The sequence below is a fragment of the Equus caballus genome, chromosome 3 (genome assembly GCF_041296265.1).
Source record: "Equus caballus isolate H_3958 breed thoroughbred chromosome 3, TB-T2T, whole genome shotgun sequence".
Lineage (NCBI taxonomy): Eukaryota > Metazoa > Chordata > Mammalia > Perissodactyla > Equidae > Equus > Equus caballus.
The window spans coordinates 106,539,466-106,559,737 of record NC_091686.1 but is presented as its reverse complement, the minus strand read 5'-3'; the positions used below and the strand labels follow the sequence as shown (position 1 = coordinate 106,559,737).

The window sequence follows — 20,272 nt, the reverse complement described above, 5'->3', positions numbered from 1 at the left end:
TTCTGTTTCCTTGTGTAAATGTGTGATTGGTGATGGTCGCCACTGGAGTCACCTCTAAAGGCAAAGGATCAAGGCCAAGCCTCCCACTTTTGCTTAACTGCTCAGAACTATCACCCGTGAAATTTTCAAATAATTCTCAAAATGACTTTCATATTGACCGATGTCCCATGAAGTATTCTGGGGATAACTGGAAGAAATAACAAATCTTATATCACTACTACCAGTTCTGCTCCATTGTTAAATACCACTACCAGAGGTAGGGCCAGATTCTAACCCATGCCAGTGGTTGGTGAAGGCATGAGACCCAAAACTGGTACCATGCCACTTTGGCTAGTTTCTCTACATATCTCCATCCTCCTCCTACACTTTTATGTCATAGTTCCCAACAGCATGTAATGTAATTTTAACAATACAAATACGTTTAGAAAGTATAATATTTGTAGTGGGTTACTGGGATCAACTGCTCCCCCGCTCCCTACCCCACAACAGTGTTTGCACTGCTGCCACAATCCTTAACCTGATTAAGCTCTTATATGAGCCAGGCACTGTACTCATCCCTCTAAATTCATTGTCTCATTTAATCTATGAGATACCCACTCTTTTTATTCCCTCTTTACAGATGAGAAAACCAAAGCTTGAATAGATGAAGTAGCTTGTCCAAGATCACACAGCTAATCAGTGGAAGAGTCAGCCCTCAAACCCGGATCCTGAGTAACGACACAGCCAGCCCCCCCAAATCACAATTTATATATTAATTCTACCTCTTCTTACAAAATAGTTTTCTTAACAGCACAATTCCTGCCTCTTAGAATGAAACTCACATGGAATACCTAATAAAAATCACTGGCTACCCATTTTAATTCAATACGAGTTTATGGACAAAGGAACTTCCTGAAATTTGAATTTGTGGGAAGAGCCAGAGAAAGACAGAGGATATGTTTTGACAGACCTTTCTGCCACAGTTCAGCACCAAGTTTAGGGAGCCAGACAGCTAGGTTCTGGTTCTGGCTCTACCACGGGCTTGCTGTGAAATCTTGAACAAGTCATCCAACCCCTGGGCTCATTTCCTTGTTTGTAAATTATAACAGGCCTATCTAACCAGATTGTTGCATCTGATATTATCTGCTGACTTCCAAATGGAAGGGGAGAATTACAACTTACCTCACCCCAATCCACACATACACTTCCTCTCCCTTCATCCTCCCAATATAGCTATTTCACAGGGGTTTTTTGGTTAAATAAATAATGTCTATGTTATTATAAGTATTTTAGATTTTGTTCACTGCTGAGCTCTGTAATGTCTCATAATTAAATTTTCTTTTTTACATACATTTTTGTTTGCCCTAGAGTTAATAATTGTCTTAATGTTTTTACTTGCTTTTTCCTGACCCAATGAGAAATTCTTTGTCAGAGCTAAAACATACCTCTAAATACGTTCAAACTCATCAGACAACTGATCCATTCCATTTCTTTCTGGGAGGCATCCCACCAGGAGCCCTTAATCCTCTTGCTCTGACTGGCTTCTCTTCAGGCATTCACTTAGCTGACATCCTAGAGCTCTCTTTTGTCATCACCTCAGGAATATCCTTTGCCTCTTTGGGTTTGGACCTCTTATTTCCTGGAACTCATATCTTCTTCCTTGTTTTACTCTCTTGTTTTTATGGAGCACATCCTTTAGTAACTTTCTGAGCTACTTGTAAAGACCTTGCAATATAAAAATATTTTATTCTGCTCCAAAATTTGATCAACTTTACATTCACTATCTTAGTTAATCCTATGAGATGCCTACTAGTTTTACTCCCATGGCAGTGAGAGGCAGTAGCTGGATATTAACTTCTAGGTTGACAATCAGTCAAAATTTTTAATACAATACTCTATTCTTTTCTAGCTTGAAGTGGTGTTTTCCAATGTGATTCTCAATTCTTTGCATATGACCTGTGTCTTTGTTTTCTTCCTGGAATAGTTTGATAAGTTTTCTTTGTTCCAAATGTTCTGAAGTTTTTCAGTGATGTGTCTAGGTGTGTGTGTGTGTGTGTGTGTGCATGCACATATGTGTTTCATTCATTAGGCTGGCATTAAGTGAGTGGGCCGTTATATCTATAAATTTATATCTTTTGGTTCAAGAGAATTCTCTTGTATTATTTCTTTACCGGTTCCCTTTACTCCATTTTATCTGGTATTTCTTTCTGAAATTTGTATGGTTTGGATATTGGACTTCTTGGGCTGCTCTTCACATTTTCTTGGGTTTTTTTCCTCTCTTATTTTCCATCTCTGTTTTTTTTTTTTACCTAATTTCTCAGAGATTTTTCTCAAATGTATTTTCCAACTCTTCCATTAAGTCTAATTTCTGCTTTCATATTTTTAACTTCCAAGAGCTCATTCTGATTTTCTGAATGTTCCTTCCCGTAGTAGTTTGTTCCTATATCATGAATGCAATATGTTATCTTACCTCTCAAAATAAGAAGACTTTTTTTTAAATGTTTTCCTCTGCTCTACATTGCCTTAGTTTTCTCCAAATATTTTTTGTTTCTGTTTTAGTCTCTATTTCATATTAGAGTCCTTCCAGTAATATCTGGTCATCTGCTCCCTGTAAGAGTAAAACATCCAAGGCTGACTGGAAGGTCTAGGAGCATGAGAAGGAGTTACAAGTGGTTGGCTTTACTGCAGTGTGACATGATGAGTGAAGCCTTTTCTATTGAACTGGTCAGTTTCCCCAGAAAGGAATCTTTGCTCTCCTTTCTGGCAAAGGATAGGCATGCTGCCAACATTTGGAAGTGAAAAGAGATCTGAGGTCTCACTGTTCAGTCTGCAGACTTTCACTTGAAACTTCCTTATTTTCATTATTGCATAGTACCTGTTCCTCCACGGTGCCTAATTGTCCTCAAATCTAGATCTTTTCTGGCTCAACTTCATTAGGACCCAAACTACCTGTTTTCTGCCTTCGTCTAATGGGATCCGGTCTCTTTGTTCTTTCTGTATGATTTCAGCCTGTTCACTTATTTTCCATTCTACCCCACACCCTCAGCTTCTAAGATACCTGGTACCTCTAATTCCTGAGTATTTCCAGAATTTGGCAGTGCAAAACAGCCTGCTTCTTGTTGATTCCTCCCCCACAAGGTCAAATTTCACTATTATTTTAATGCTGTGCCAAGTCAGTTACCATTGTTTACTCTCTTGTGAAATTACAAAATGTAGTTGACATTTCTTCACCGATGTCACCCCCTTTTTCATTCTCTTCATCCTTTGGGGTTCAAATCATTTTTATGTCTTTATTGTCTTTGGTTGGGTGTTAGGTACCACATTTAATCCAAAGTATATTTTCCAATATTTTCACTTAATATTAGATCAAAAGCATTCTCCCCTACATTACATATTGAAAACATCATTTTTGATGGCCATATCATAGGAGGTCTAACCATGAATCTATAATTGAGAATTTAAGATGAGTCAAATTTTTATTTTTATAAGCAACATCAGAATAAACATACTCTTACATAAAGTTTTATCTTTGTCTCTGATAACTTCCTTAAGATGTCTTTCTAGAATAGTATTAAGTCAAGTTTTAAAAATTATTTAAGATATTGATACATGTTATCTAATTGATTTCCAAAGTGGTGGTAATAATTTATACCCCCTCAAAAGGCAGAGGCAGTTGCTGTTTGGAATTCATCTCATCATCACCAACATCACCACCAACATCATCGCCAGCATTATTGCTTCTCAAAATATTTACCAGTTGTGTCTCAGTATTGTTTTAATTTGGACTTCTCTGCTGACAAATATGACTATAATTTTTTCATGTATTTGTTGGTAACATATATCTTCCATTAATTGCTCATGAACCAAACTCATTTTTTTCCTAGTAGAATGTTAGGTTATTTCTTATTTTTGTGAACTCTTAATTTCTTTTTTTTCTTTTTTTTTTTTAAGATTTTATTATTTCCTTTTTCTCCCCAAAGCCCCCCGGTACATAGTCGTATATTCTTCGTTGTGGGTTCTTCTAGTTGTGGCATGTGGGACGCTGCCTCAGCGTGGTCTGATGAGCAGTGCCATGTCCGCGCCCGGGATTCAAACCAACGAAACACTGGGCTGCCTGCAGCGGAGCGCGAGAACTTAACCACTCGGCCACAGGGCCAGCCCCGTGAACTGTTAATTTCTTAAAGATATAAAGCCTTTTACACTAGATTTGTCAAAAATATTTTTCCACTTCATTATTTGCTGTTGTTTTCATTATTTGTCTGTTTATTACACTTCTGACATAAAGAATTTTTAAATGTTTACATAATAAAAATTATCACTCTTTTCTTTTATGCTTACAAAGCCTCCCCATTCCAAGATCAGATAAATATTACTCTGCATTTTCTCCTTTTATTTATATGTTTTTTATTTTTTGCATTTTACTCTTTTCCCTCTGGAATTTAATTTGCTGTCTTTTCTCCTGGTCAGTTAACCAGGTAACCCAACATCATTTATTGCATAACTGTCAGTTCTTCAACTAATATGTAATCCAACTTTGACCATATCCACATCCTAAACTCTTATTTTTACTAGTCTGTTTCTGGTCTATTTCAACCCCATTTGTCTGCAATTCTTACCCCAGAACATCCTGTTTTAATTACCATAACTTTATAGTGCATTACAATATCTGCTAGAGAAAAGCCTGCTTTACTGCTCTTTTTTTAAAAATTTTTTTTTAGCTCTCTCATTGCATTTATTATTCAGAATGAACTTTAGAATACTTGGTCAAGTTTCCAGAAAACAACAGCAGCAACATGATTTCGATTAGAATTACATTAAATATGTACATTCATTTGAGAAGAATGAAAGTGTTGACAGTATTCATTCCTCCTTTCCAGGAAGATGACACATTTTTCCACTTATCCAAGTCTTCTTTTATGTCTCCTGTTAAAGTTTTACTGTTTTCTTCATACAGAGTCTACATTATTACTCAATGAGTTTATTCCTAGATAGTTTACATTTTAGTGCTATTTTGAATGAATTTTTATCTTCATATTTTCTAACTGGTTATCACTACTATGCCAGAAAGTTACTAATTGTTGTATATTTATTTTACATTGACTCAATTAACAACTCTCATATTTTCTAACAATTTTTCAATTTTTCTAAATATGTTTGTTTTTCTACGTAGACAATAATTTTACTTATTAATATGAAATTTTTGTCTCCTGTTTTCCATATCTTATTTCTGTCTCACGTATTAGTAGGTTTGCATGAATGAGATTATTAACAGGATTGTCATGATCCTGGTCTTAATGGAAACACCTTTACAATAAGAATAATAATTGCTAATTTTTACTGAGTGCTTTCTGTATGCTAGTCACTTTGCCAAAGGATTTGGGTATATTATTTCCTTTAATCTTTATAATCATCTTAGTAGAAAGTTACTATTGTATTGTAATCTCATTTTAAAGGTAGTGAAAGGATACTTTAAGGCAGAAATATACCCAAGGTTACCCAAGTAGTCAATGGCAAAGCAGGATTCAACCTCACATTGGTTTGACTCCAGAGTTCACGCTCATAAGTAATATAACTAACATTATATTTTAGTATTTCAAGTAAGTATGATTGGTGATAGGAGTTTTTAAGGACGACTATGAGGTTTGCCGTGATTATTTTGGTTAAGAAAGGAGATGGGAGAGAGACAAGTAAGTTGATTCTAGGATGAAACACAGGCAGGAAGAATACGTTAATGCAAGAAAGTACAACATAAGATGCTTCTCCATAGTTCCTCAAGTTATGTATGAACACCAAGGTCAATTACTGAGGAAAAGAATATATTTCAAAGATATGCATCTGAGAGCTTATTGTTATTCGCACACAAATAATAAAGCTGTATCATATGACCTCTTGACCATTTCAGTTTCCACAAATTTCTCAAGGAAACATTTTGGCCTCATTAGTTCAGATCTTTGATTCACTGACACTTTGATTTACCCGAAGGTAGGATTGAGGAGATTCATGCTATTTAAGTCGCATCTTGGCGAGGAGCTGAGTTGCGGGAGGCGGTGTATCTCCTTTTCCAGTGAGAAAAAAGGAATCCAGCAATGCTAAAAATAAAGTCTCTTAGAGTGTTACACAAAATTATGTATTTCTGCAGCGTAGCCCCGGATTACTGACTGTGTAATAGCCCTGCTGGGCTCCCACCACCGCGAGAAGCCCAGGCCTGAAGCAGTGTGATCAGCACATAGAAACATGAACGTCTTGCTTTTTCACCAGATAATTTCATTGTTGGGGGGAGGAGCTCTTCCAAAGAAGCGATTACATAAAAGTTTTTTGCTTTAAGTGTCACACTTCTTTAGGAAGGGGACAATTGATTGGGGCTAATTAGGTATTCATCTAAGAACTCAATTTTTACAAGCTTTAGGAAAGCTTACCCTTGACCAGTGAACAGAGAGGCAACTGGATCTGAATGAACCAGCACAGGATTACCCTTCATACCCAGGTTCTAGTCTTGGTCCTGCCAGGCAAGGCTCTTAACCTGCCAGCCCTCGGTTTATTCATTTGACTATTGGTAATAATAACACTGCTGCCATTTCCTTCATAGGGCTTTGGTGAGATTGAAAAAGGAGTATAAATGGAAAGGTGCTTTTGAAAACTGAAACACACTTGACATGTGTAAGGAAAAATCCAACAGTTTCCAGGATGCTCTCCCTAAAGAGCAGTCATATTTATTGCTCACCCGAACTCCTCTGAAAAAGACAAACAGTCATCAACAGTAATGGAGTTCTGCAGACAACCAGCCTGTTTCCATTTCAATTCAAAGCCCTCGAGGCAGCGAACTTTCAGTCCAGGCACTACCCCTGATTACTCAGTAAATTTGTCTGTTCCCCCAATATATGTGGTGAGCATTTGAACAGAAGCATCAAGCTATGCCCGATCACATTATCCTATAAGGCGGAGATAATCACAATTTAAAGGCTAGAGAAGAAGTGACCTATTTTACATGGACTTTATGAGAGATGTTGGAAAGAAGTGCCCTGTGATCCCAGGACTACTTGGTAACTCAAGCTTTGGGTCACCACACAGCTCCTTAGTCCCCTCAGTCCCTTTGGCCAGTCATTTCTATATACACTGTACAGTGGCTCTGTGGACTGGGGACTGAGCTTAAATGGAGCTTGAGACAGGGGCCATGGAATGATTGAGTAGTGAATTAGATAGAAAATTGCAGCTTTTGTGCCCTAAGTGAGAGAATTGCTGTGTTCAACCAGCTGCTACAACTTGAGTATTTCTCACTTCTTCTGACATTTTTTCAACAGGGGAACTTGATGTAAAACATATTTGTCTCTTTAGATACTCAAGAGCTGCCTTTTCCCCTCAACCTTCTTTTAAAATCTGCTCTCCACACCTCAAAGTTCTTTACCCATTGTCAGCGTGGATTGTGACCTATCTAAGTCAATGCGCAAGAAAGAGTTCCAGAAGGGAAGTGTGTTACAAGTCTTAGACTCTCAAGGTTCAGTGGGGCCCGATCAGAATAATCAGCCATGAAGATGGCACATAAGAGTACAGGAAGCTGAATGTACAAGGCAAAGACACTACAGGGAGAATTTGTTTCTCATATTGGTTTTTTGGGTTTTCCACAAAACTCTTCCCTTCCTAAGAGGTGCTTGAAATTGAGTCAAATTTGAAAACTATGAAGTCCCTGATTCATTTATTTGCATTTGTTCATTCATGCCTAAGTACAATTGGTTGTCCTAGAACAGGCAGATGAGGCCCTGGTTATACACAGCAAACTTGATTTCAGCACACGTGATGTCAGCCTTCTCCATGCCTGGTACTATGCTAGGCCCTGAGAGAAATAGGAAAATGAATAAAGTTCAGACTCTGGCTTCTGGGGATTGACACATAACTCTGATCCAAGACAGGGTAAGAAAACTCCTAAAAGAGAAACATCAAATGCTTTGGAAGCCTCCCTAACTGATCTACAGCTTTTTTAAATAAACCCCAGGAGTATGGATTAGGTTAAGGATAAGACAAATGCCACAGCAAGGCCTCCCACTCTATTCACAATCTGATGCCACCAGATGGAAGAACCTCTTCCCAGCCTCACTGCCCATCACACTCCATGACACAACCAGTCACTCACAATTTTTCAAACATGTGCCGAACATTTATTCTTCCAGTTCTTCGTTCACAAGCCTCCCTCTGTCTAGAATGCCTTTTCACCCTCTTCACCAGCCGGAAAGCCCTCACTCTTCCCCTAAGATCCAACTCAGTGATCTGTGGGGGTGAAAATGACCAATGAGATGTCATCCCAAGGTCTCTCCCAGCCTCATACATCAATGATATGTGCATGTAAGAAGTATATCAAACAGTTCACCTTCCTTGAACCACGAAGCCATTCCTGACGCCCTGAGGCATCACTCCTCTTGGTCCTCTGAACTTCCATCCCACATGCTCAGACTGAACTAGAGCACTGAACATACTGAATTGTAATCAGTTGTTTATTAGTTTATCCTTCCAAGCAGAGTGGGTACAACTTGAGGTCAGGGTCTGCATCTTATTTAATTTATTTTATTTAACAGTTACATGGCCATAACTACGTGTCAGCACTATTCCAAGTGCATTACCCACTTAATCCTCACAATCACCCTATGAGACAGATGCTATTCTCCCATTTTGCCCATGAGAGAACTGAGACAGACTGAGTTTGAGTAACATGCTCAAGGTCATACAGCTGATAAGCAGTGATCCATGATACAAACCGAGCTCTTAAGTGTTACATTATGCTATTTTCACTTATCTTTGTACCTCAGTGCTTTGCCCAGAGGTCCAGTATTTAAAATGTGGAGCTCAATAAATGTATATTGGCTGATCAAATAAATGAGCAGATGATCACTACTGGTTAGCCCCAGCTAGCTCCTCTTGAAAAGTTCCCAGCTATATAAGTGAAGAGTAATGAGCAGACTTGGAGAAGATTCAGAGAAACTCAAGAAGATGGAAATGAAGAATTACACCTAAGGATTTAGGTTGCTTAGCCTTGAGAAGCAAAAGCTTAGGGCTGCTTTCATAATGATCTTCAAGGCCAGGAAGGCTGATTCCCGAGGACAGTGACAGAGCTGTTTTTCTCCACCTCCAGGGAGGATGAAGGAGCAGAACTGGTCCTGAGCTGCAAGGGGCACGGTTTAAATCCACCACAAGGAAGAATTTCCTTAGCCTAAGAATTGTTTGTTAGACCTAGGAATGAGTTATGGACAGAAGCTATATAAGGTCATCTGTCTTCAGCCTTTCAGACTTGCTTCTGCTCAGAGTGAGGAGCATGTAGGGTGAAAACAATGACATGTCATCCCAAGGTCTCTTCTAGCATTTATAAATCTACAATATTTGAATCTAAGAAATATATCAAATACTCCACCTTCCTTGACCGAATGAATGGATGAATGAAGAAGTTCCACATAACTTAAAAGCAACAACAAAAAATTGCAATAACCAAGAAAAGAGGTCTTCCCAAACATACCATTGTGCCAGAAGTGTAACAAAAGAAGAAAAAAATGGAACTTGTTTTTTGATGAACCTAAACTCTTATAGCTTCTACATTCAAACCATTTCTTGCCAGGCCCATCATTCTATCGACATAAGGTTAGAACTGGTCAGTCTACATCCTCAGGTGCTGATTTTGACCCCTCATCATGATTTTCTTATTTGATAGATGACATTAGTACTTTGAAGCAGATTTCTCTAAACATGAACTAAACCCAAAATATGAACCCTAATCCAGCGATCTCAACAACAGGTGCTTCAAATACAAACAAATCCTCTCCTGACAGCAGAAAACAACATCAAACTTACTTATTTTCCTTCCTACATGGAAACTGAAACACAAAATAGTAAGGGAATTGGCAGGAAAGGTAGAGAGTACCCAAAACTATCTTTGTATTTGGTATTATTTAAAAGATACAATTCTGCTTTATTTTCAGCTAATAGAAATAAAACCTTACACTTGTAGAATGCTTTACATCAAATAAAATTCTTTCAAACATACATTATTTCACTAAATTTTTACCTGGGAGGTGAGTAGCTTACAAAGGAGGAAATAGCTCACAGAGGTAAGGGACTGTCTGGGGTCACACGTCTAGGACCAGTAGCCCTTCCCCAGTCAGGTCCTCTAGTTTCCAAACCTACCATTTCCCAAACACCGTGGCCTATTAGGCGCGGGCCAGCTGGGCATTGGGCCAGGCTTCCTAGAAGCTTCCTTCACCATGTGCAACCTCTGTTGGGAGCCATGGAGTTGGCCTACACCACTTTGAGAAGTTCAGTCAGTCCAATAACCTTAGGAGACCTGCTGAACCCAGAGACAAGCACAAGAGACTGTCCTCTGCCCCACGTAGAGCAAATCTGCCATCAGTGAAGCAGCAGAGCCTGGATCCTAACTCAGGATTGTACTGCTGGCAAATTGTACTCCTCTTTAAAAATCTGGCTCAAATGCCACCTACTCCGTGAAATTGTCCCTACCCCCTCAGGGAAAAGGAAGAAAGCAGAACAGGGAGATCACAATCCCTGCTCCTCACCAACCAGCAGTACAAGTCAAGGCAGTCACTTAGCCTCCCTCAGCCTAAGTTCTTCGAATGTAAAATCAGGGCTTTGGGTCCACATTACATCTTAGCTCCTTTCCAGATCAAATTTGCAACTCCCTTCAGCCAGGCAAACATCATCAGAGTTGAGTGTGTGTCAGACTCGGTGCTAAGTGCAGAGACACAGAGACAAACAAGATACATCTCTGCCCTTGAGGAATTCATCTTCTTGTGGGGGAGACAGGCACAGATAGACAATATCAATAGACGAGTTCACAATGGCCACACTATAATTAGATTGCTTATTTTAAAGGCGTCTACCCCAACATAAAACATTAGCCAGAAATGAGTCGCTTGCCTCTCCATAATGTCTTTCAACTGACAATTGCCCAAAACAATGAAGCATCATCCAGTCTCCTCCCATCTTCCTTTAAGGGCCTCACTCAAGCATAATCAGCTTGGTTTACAAGTGAAGAAGCAAAGCTGCTACCTTAAGTAAGTTTTCCAGTGGTCAGATGGCTACCTGGTGGCATAAGCCACTGTCATCTCTGTACCCAAGCTTTTCCCAGAGCTGAAGTGAGCTGTGCGAGACAGCAGCATTAACTGTGACACAGCTGCTATTGGTTTTCTGGTATGGGTTATATGCTTAAATGGATTTTCAGATTTACAGTTGATTCTAGAAATTGCATCTAGTTCATTTCCAACTCCTTGGGTAAGCTGGTTCATTTAAGGCAAACAGCATCCAATTAAAATACATTCCGAAAAACTGAATGAACAAGGCATTTCTGCTCAACTCTTAATTTATTTGGAAAAAAACAAAACTATCAGGGGGACTTCTCAAGGACCATATCCCATGACATCATTATGAGCTGAGAGAGTTAAAATAGGTATGATCAAAATATAACTTGAAAATACACTTTGAAAGGCAGCCTTGTATAGAAGTACAGGCTTCAGGGTCAGTCCGAGCAGGTCCACATTCCTTTTCAGCATCTCAGTAGCTGTGTGACCTTGGGCATGTTCCCTAACACCACTGACCCTCGGTTTCCTCATCTGTATAATAGGAATAAATAATATCTGTCTGTCAAAGAACTTGTAAGAATTAGAAGTGTAGCTTAGTGCCTGGTATAGAGTAAGGGTTAAAAACATAAACCATTAAAAAGCATTTTATTAAAGTCTTAATGATTCAGAGATTGATTATTCCATTAGAAGATCGTCATGCTTTTTCCCTTTCTTCCTCTTGCTTCCTGCCTGCCCACGTCACAGCTGCCCATAAGCTATTATTCCACGGATAAAAAAATGAAATAAAATCCAATTCAGATGGCACAGCAACCAAAGTGGGAAGAACACAGGCATTGGAGACAAATATACTGGATGGTTTTGGAGAGGTTGTACAACCTTGAGTCTTAATTTTTTATCTGTAAAATGAGGGTAATCATATCTACCTTATAGGCTTCTGGGGATGATTGGAGTATGTGTGCATGTATTTTTGTTCATACACAAGCACACACATCCATGCACACATACACACACACAAAACCCTGGGCACTGTGATTGGTAAAGGGTAGTTAGATAGGAAAGTATTGGATCAGTTTCAATAAGAAATGAAGTACTTGGCTAAACTAAAGCTTCAGCATCATCACTATTTGTTTTTAAAACTTCCCCCAACTCCATCACTGCCATGAATGGCCAAAAGAAGTCAGTCCTATGACAAAGGTCTTGCATCTCATGCCATCAGATTTAATTTCCTCCCTTAGGGACAGCTTGAATGTCAGCTGAAGAGGGGTGACTCCATGCATGTGGAGACCCAGGATGGCAATACAGATGACTGAGAGCAGCAGGCAGGCCTCGCTGGTGGGGGGGAGGGCCGGAAGCAGATGAGGCTGGAGCTGACACATTGTGACACCAAATGCCATGCATTACCAAGAGTTGGGGAGATCAAATGAGACACTGGGGTGCCCTTTGCATAACCACTACCTCCACGGCTGGAGGGAGAACTTCAGTTATCACAATGGAAGTGACAGAGGTCAACCAGCTGTGCAGGAGCACGTCTATGGAGGCAAGCAGCATACAGAACATTTTCATTATCTGCCTTTGGGGAAAATACTATGCTAAAGGTTCATGGGATGCTAACATTAATAGGATAGATGCTTTTTTAACATAGACATTTGGATTTCAGGTTCTAGTTTAAACATTTTGTCCACAGTGATCTCTGAGTCATCTCCTGACATCTTTCCTCCCTTCATCCTCCTTTGAAATGAAGACTATATATACGATGCCAACCTTCTAAAGGAAAGGTACAAACAAAAGACAAAAATCCAAAAGTCACATCAACATACCATAAAATACCTGAATACTTGTTTAGACCCCTAGAGAGCCACCACATGACATCCTCAAAGTAGCACGCAGAGATGTATTTTGTATCTCTTCCTACTTCCTAAATAATGCTCTCACTCAAAATGGAAGGACTCCAATTTCACTACAGGCTGGAGGATGTTTTTTTCTGAAGCTTCTTACTTAACATCACATTGCTTAGAACAGAACAGAACTGTCAATAACAGTACTACATTTCACTAAAATTTCTATTGCAGAGGAGAAATCTTATGAAGTTTCCCTCTTTTTATAAAAAGGGAGAATTATTTTTAAAAAATTGATGTTGAAAATCAACTCATTGTGAATCATCATTTTTATATGAAACTTTCTGCTATAGACAAAACGGAAAATCACAGTTTCACTTTATCCAACACCCATAAGAAATGCTTCACGCACGGAAGTGCTGTTTTTCCATAAGGCAGCAGCATTAAAGAAAAAAAGCTCTGGCATCACTCTTCAATATTGTTGTCTAATTAAATGGCAATGGAGTGGATGCGTAAAAATATGCATTAGAGGTGTGTAATGCGTAATGTGAAGAAGAGTAATCTGAGCCATTCAACGGGATTTAGGAAAGGATTTCAGTTGGCAGCTTACGAGACACGAGCATATAATTTTGCTAATTTGAAATAGGTATTGTAACGTATAAACATTACTGCTTTGCATATTTTAATGAAAACTGCCTCGACACTAAAATGAATCCTTTAGCTTGAACTCTCTGCATACCACAGAGCTCCTACCTATTATGAGTTCAGCATAAATAAGAAAGGCACGTAAGCTGCATTAAAAGAATGGTCACCTCATTAAAATAGGTTAAAACCAAGCCCTTTATTCCGGGCTACTATAACACCATAAAGTAAGTCTGATGACAGGTGTTGTATTAAATTTTTATGTTGCAATGAACTTGTACTCACACAAACCAAATCTGCATGTTTCCTTTGATATACACCTGCAACTTGTTAATTCAAGGGCCTTTATTAAGAAAGTATAAATTTAGCAACATCTATAGATTTGTAAAACCCTATTAGCTTGCTCAAGAATCTAGAGTAAATTCATTTGGAGTCTTATTTGCATGGTTTATAAAGAAATGGAAACTAATGATAACTTTTCCCAAATGGATGTGGCTGCAGATAATGCAGCTCTGCAAACACACTGATGCGAATTACCTAGACCTGGGTGAAAAGAGCTGAGCGAGAGATTTGAGTCCATCTGGAGCTGAGGACATCACTTACCTGCCAGCTCGCTTCTCGCTGAAGTCCTTTTTTCCAGTCTTCTTCCAGCCTGGGGGAGGTCTCATCCATTGCTGATGCTGCTTGCACAAACTGGATTCGCCAGTGGCTGTGACTCTCTTTCGTTGTAAGCCTTTACCAAAGCAGCAGCGAGGGCAGCTCAGGGGCCGACTGTCATGGAGAAAACGCCATGCCAGAGGATGAGGGATCAGGCAGGGAGAAGCCACGGGGGAACAAATTTGGGATACATGGGACTACCCTGAAAGCTGCCAACTGGCCAGGCAGGAGGCCAGCTCAGCCACTGAGCATCCAGAGATTAGGAAGAACCAAGCTCCAGGGCCAGGGGACAATAGGTCATTCTTATGCTTCTGGCATAAAAGTCAGAGGAGGGAATTGCGAAGGTATGCTGTGTGCCCTAGAAATATGCACTTCTATGTGTGCTCCCCGTCTTCTCCTCACTCAACACACACTCTCTCTCACACCAGAATTTGCATTGTTCTGCAGGGTTGCATCAGTGGGCTGGAGTATCCTGGAAGAAATAAGCTACTTTACATAGAAGCAACACATTTCATTTGAACACATCTCCCCCAACACCATATGAATCACTCAGAAGCCAGTAAACATGAATAATAGCAAGCTCCTTTGGGTGAAAATAAACTCATTCCTAGAGTTGAATCCTGAGCATCTATCGTCCCCAGTTTCCCCTGTATAGGATGTTCCACGGCAGGCATTCAACCTGACCATGAACCTCAACCCTTTCCCCAAATCATTATTCAAAATGCCTAGAGGCTTCAGTTTGGAGCGACTCCTCAAAACTTGGGGCTCAATCAAGCCAAACTGAACCAAACTCCATCTTGCTTCATTACTGTTTCTCACACAGAATGATATTCTCTCCTGCTGTTTAGAATTGATTACCTGTAGTTTTAAGATATGGAGCTGGGACTACCATCAATGGAAGCTAGTTCTTTTCCCTTAGAACAGTGGCTTTCAAACTTGGCTGCACAATAGAATCACCTGGGAAGATCTGTAAAAATACTGTTACTGAGGTCTCATTCCCAGAGATTCTGATTTAATTGGTCTTGGGGGGGAGGGGGCGAAGACACTGGTATTTTTTTTTAAATCCCACCAGATGAGTCTATTAAGTGCCCAGGATTAAAATCACAAAACTCAGTATCGAGTATCACTTAAGGTTTCTTTAATCTAATCACTCATCTGATGCTTGAATCCCCATGCCCTTGTCAATATCCAAATATCCATAGAAACAATGCTTATACCACCAAGGACGGTAAACACACTACCAAGACATTCCTGTTCCATGGTTGATTGCTTTGTCCCAAAATGAACTGACATCCTTCACCTGGCAACTTCCATGGCTATACTGTTTCTTAATTCCATAAGGAATGAGGATAAAGCCTATTTTGGAGGACAACCCTTCAGAGATCTAAAGACAGTAGTGGCCCCTGCTCTCAAGCCTCTACTAAAGTGTCTTTTTCCGGGTTACATTTTATTAGTTCCTTAAGCAAATTAAGTAAGATGGTTTCAGGTAATTTCTCCATCTTGGTTGCTGGCCTCAAAATATATTCCACTATCTCTAATGATAGTGATTGTAATATTCCAGAAGCTATTACAATATTCTCGCTATGATCTACCATTGCATATAAAGTCTAATAATCAATCATATGTCTTATTTGAAAAATTCTCATAATAACAACCACCATACTAATAATAAGAGCAGCCAGCATTTATGGAGCATGGATCTGGGCACCCGGAACTCTGTTCACTGCTTTATTAACCTTACCATATTTTTCCTTTACAAACATTCTGTGAAGTCATCACCATACTTCTAATTTTCAGATGAAGAATCTAAAAGAGACAAAGACATCTGCCTCAGTGATGGGCCAGGAGTTAGCCCCATTCTGATTCCAAGGCCTGTGTTCTTGATCCCTACTCCATGCTAGTCAATGCCCTTTCACTGAGGCAGTGTCAGGTCCCATTGGCTGTTTTGACAATCACATCTCACTAATATGGCATTTCAGTCAATTAGTACACTGAGATTTGCTCTCATCTTCAGATTATATAGGAAATGTTTTGTAGGCTATAAATTGCCATAAAGACGTAACTTCTTGTTATCATCTTTTTAATAATTACAAGACTATACCTTCCCCTCATCTCTGGCAAAGCAGATAAATGCAGAATCCCTCCTTTACTTACTTGGCTCCTCTCTTTTATTGGAAATACTGAGATGCTTCTTCAGAGATTACCCTGAAGTATAAGAGAGAAAGGCCAGAGGAGAAAAGGTCCAGAAAATGTCCCCAGAGACCAGACTCAGTGGAAGCCTCACTGGCCATCTGGTTCTTCCTCATCTCTTCTACATCCTTATCAACAGGACTCCACAAGGAAAACTGGGAGCAATTCGTTTTCCCATTTGAATCACACCATCTGCAAGGTAGTAGAATCAGTTCTTACAGAAGACAGTAAACGAAGTGGTTGAACATAGTCTTTGAAGTCAGACAGACCTAGGTCTGATTAGCAGTTCCATTATTATCTAGCTCTAAACCCCTGGGTAGGTCACCGAACCTTTCTGAACCCTAGTTTCCATGTCTATAAAAGGGAAGTGTTATCGTCTCGGCCATAGTATTGTTCATCAATATCTGGTTTCCCTCTGTTCCAGACACACAACAAGATTGCACTTCCTTAAACCCCTTAAAATTAGGCATAACCATATGACTTGTTTTGGCCAACAAGATGTAAGAAAAATGATGGGTATCACTTCCCAGGGGGAGGCCTGAATCACCAGCACTTGATTCATAGCCAACTCTTCCCCTACTGCAGTGACGGCACATGCTAATAAGACGTGCTCTAACATCAAAGGAGACTGGAACGCTGAGCCGGCTCATGGAGAACAGTCACCTTGGAGAGTCACCTGGACCAACAACAGGCATCATGGGAAGAAGGAATAAACTGCCAGGGTTGTTTGTTCCCTCAGTATAACCTAGCCTGCTCTGACCAATACACTGCCCATACTGTACAGAGCTGCAATAATAAAATGAAATAATCTACATACAGCATTTATCACAAACATCGAGTAAGTCTGCAATATCATTTTAAATAGATTCCATTACAAGCCCAGGCTGTTCCATTCACGTCCCTCATGCTGTCCTATTTCTTCCTTCTTTTACAGCCTGGGTTTTTCCTGCTCATGCGTTAGTAGCATTAAGTGTGGCAATTTCCATAGATGATGTAGAAATATGAATTTTAAAAAGAAAGGGTAAAAGTGTTCAATAATGCAGCGTCACTCTGTCTCAGAACGCAGACTCAGAATAGCATGACTTTAATGCTATTTATCATTTAGCAAGGAAATTAATGAAAGCAAAATGAAGCATCAAATAATAAATGTAGCTCGGTATGAATTCACTGCTGATAAAATAGAGTACACGTCTTCAAAATGTAAACATAATGAGAACATACATGAATACAGGAGCTTATTAAGTAGCGTAGCTTTTATACACTCTTCTTAAATCAAATCAACAAAGAACCAGTTTTGTTTCTGTCTTTGTTAAATGTTTGCATTAAAGGGAGATTCAACTATGAAAATAAATTATAAGGAAAGCACGGATAAAACTCTGGTCAGATCACAACACTGACATTTTAAGACACAAACCCAAACTTGCTCTGCGATGCCACTGGGAGAGTCCTTCTTTTTTTTTTTTAATGTTTTTCAAATACAAGTGCTAATAACTATGCCTTGTGTTATGGATTGAATTGTGTCCTCCTAAAAAGATACATTGAAGTCCTAACCTAGTATCTTAGAATGTGACCTTATTTGGACACAGGGTCTTTACAAAGGTAATCAAGCTAAAATGAAGTCATTACGGTGGGCCTTCCTTAATCCAATATGACCAGTGTCCTTATAAAAAGGAGGAACTGCAGACCCAAAGACAGACACACACAGGAAGAACACCACATGAAGATGAAGGCAGAGATGGGCTGATGCATCTACAAGCCAGTGAACGCCAAGGATTGCCAGCAAATCACTATTTTTCCCTCAAGATAAGCAGTTTATTAAGAATAGGCTAACTAATAAGAAATAGAAAGAGTTTTAGAATTTGTAACATTTTCCCTATGGAAAATTTATATATAAAAATAAAAAAGGGGGCCCAGCCCAGTGACGTAGTGGCTTGGTTCGTATGCTCCACTTTGGCAGCCTGGGGTTCACAGGTTCGCATCCCAGGCACAGACGTACACACCATTCATCAAGCCACACTGTGGCGCATTCCAACTATAAAAAATATCATAAGATTGGCACAGATGTTAGCTCAGGGACAATCTTCCTCACCAAAAAAAATAATAATAATGATAAAAAATTAAAAAAGGAAAAATTTATACAAAATGCATCATTCAGCCTCCCTTGATTTTAAGGAAAATTCCTTTAATTTATAGTATAAAAATGGGTTAATACTTCATTTCAAGAATCAAAAGTCTAGAAGATAAAGAGTTTTCCAAGTGAATTAAACCTTGTATTCCATTTGTTATATGATCATGGAATATGGCACTTTAATTTGTTCTAATAGATGCAGATATTCTGTCTAAAAGAGAAAATGAAAGGAAGCCTGGGGTGGGGGGAGCAGCAGGACATTGATGAAAATAAGTACAGAGCCAAGGAGTCCCCAGGCAAGGAAGAAATATGATGGTCTTCTACCCACCAACAGGATTTCGTACATGCTTTCCCTTAACACCTGGGCTAGAATTTTTAAGAGTTCCTATCACCCATTTTATTATACACTTTCCCTTTAAATCCATTCTCAATGAAGTTTTCCAAGACATCTTCCCACAAACTTTTACTTCTGTTTTTTCTTTTTTTTAATTAGAAGCTAATAATAAGGTGTTTCTCTTCAGAAATTTGCTTCACAAAAGAACTATAATAATGTACGAAATACACAACACCAGAGATGTCTGTATATTAACTCTAAAAAAACAAAACAAAAACAGCTGTCATAAGAGTGACAAATCTGAAAAGGATGAACTCCCGGATTGTAGTTGTATTTCAGAAAAGGAAAAAAAAAAAGGAATATCAGTTTGCAGTTCACTGTTTCACGGGAATAATGAAAGCTGACCATCCGCTCTGTAAAATATCTACACGGAACTACAGTGATGCCCACAGGACTGTGGCCGGTAGAAGCCGTAGCTGCTAGAACATTCTCTCACACACCCACGTACTTTGGCCCCCATATAGCTGAGTTACACGCCTCCCAAGATTCACTTGTGTTCTTCCCAATCCTATTGATACAGTTGTGCCCATTAATGTAATGATACAATGTAATTAAATGGCATATCTATAAAATATGAGTTTTAATGGAAAAGGAGTTTTGCTTTCATGAAACTAGTCAAATGTTTTGGAAAGATCTAATAAAGAAAAATTGCTTTTAAAAAAGTTGCTGTTCTAGGGGCTGGCCCAGTGGTACAGTGCTTAAGTTCGCATGTTCTGCTTCAGCAGCCCGAAGTTCAAGGGTTCAGATCCCTGGTGTGGACCTATGTGCTGCTTGTCAAGCCATGCTGTGGCAGGCGTCCCACATATAAAGTAGAGGAAGATGGGTACAGATGTTAGTTCAGGGCCAGGCTTCCTCAGCAAACAGAGGAGGGTTGGCAGCAGATGTTAGCTCAGGGCGAATCTTTCTCAAAAAAAAAAAAAAAGAAAGAAAAATTGCTGTTATAGGAGCAGAGATCATAAAAATCTACTCAGATCCTCTACTCAACTTGCTGGTCACTGTCTTTAAATTCTTAATTCACATCAAAGAAACTGAAACTGGGAGCCGGCCAGGTGGCACAGTGGTTAAGTTCACACGTTCCACTTTAGTGGCCCAGGGTTTGCTGTTTCTGATCCTGGGTGTGGACCTATGCACTGCTTATCAAGTCATGCTGTGGCAGGTGTCCCACACATAAAGTAAAGGAAGATGGGCATGGATGTTAGCTCAGGGCCAGTCTTCCTCAGCAAAAAAAAAAAGGAGGGGAGGAGGATTGGTAGCAGATGTTAGCTCAGAATTATTCTTCCTCACACACAAAAAAAGAAAGAAATTGAAACTGAGCTTGATAGAGGATCCTTTTGGAATATGGCTTATATAAAAAGACTCCAGAATTCCACTCTGTAGA

At 39.4% G+C, this 20,272-nt stretch overlaps 1 protein-coding gene across 4 annotated transcripts in view; it reads right to left on the bottom strand.

Annotated features, from left to right (window-relative positions):
- PPARGC1A (PPARG coactivator 1 alpha) overlaps positions 1-20,272 on the bottom strand; it is a 608,099-nt gene that overhangs the window by 267,590 nt on the left and 320,237 nt on the right. For 2 of the 4 annotated variants that reach the window (XM_070262537.1, XM_023638288.2), the window contains one exon: positions 14,129-14,296. The exons of the other annotated variants lie outside the window; for them this stretch is intronic. In XM_070262537.1, the coding sequence (XP_070118638.1) occupies positions 14,129-14,197 (69 nt within the window). In that variant the 5' untranslated portion in view covers positions 14,198-14,296. The remainder of the gene's footprint in view (positions 1-14,128; positions 14,297-20,272) is intronic. 4 annotated transcript variants of the gene reach the window in all.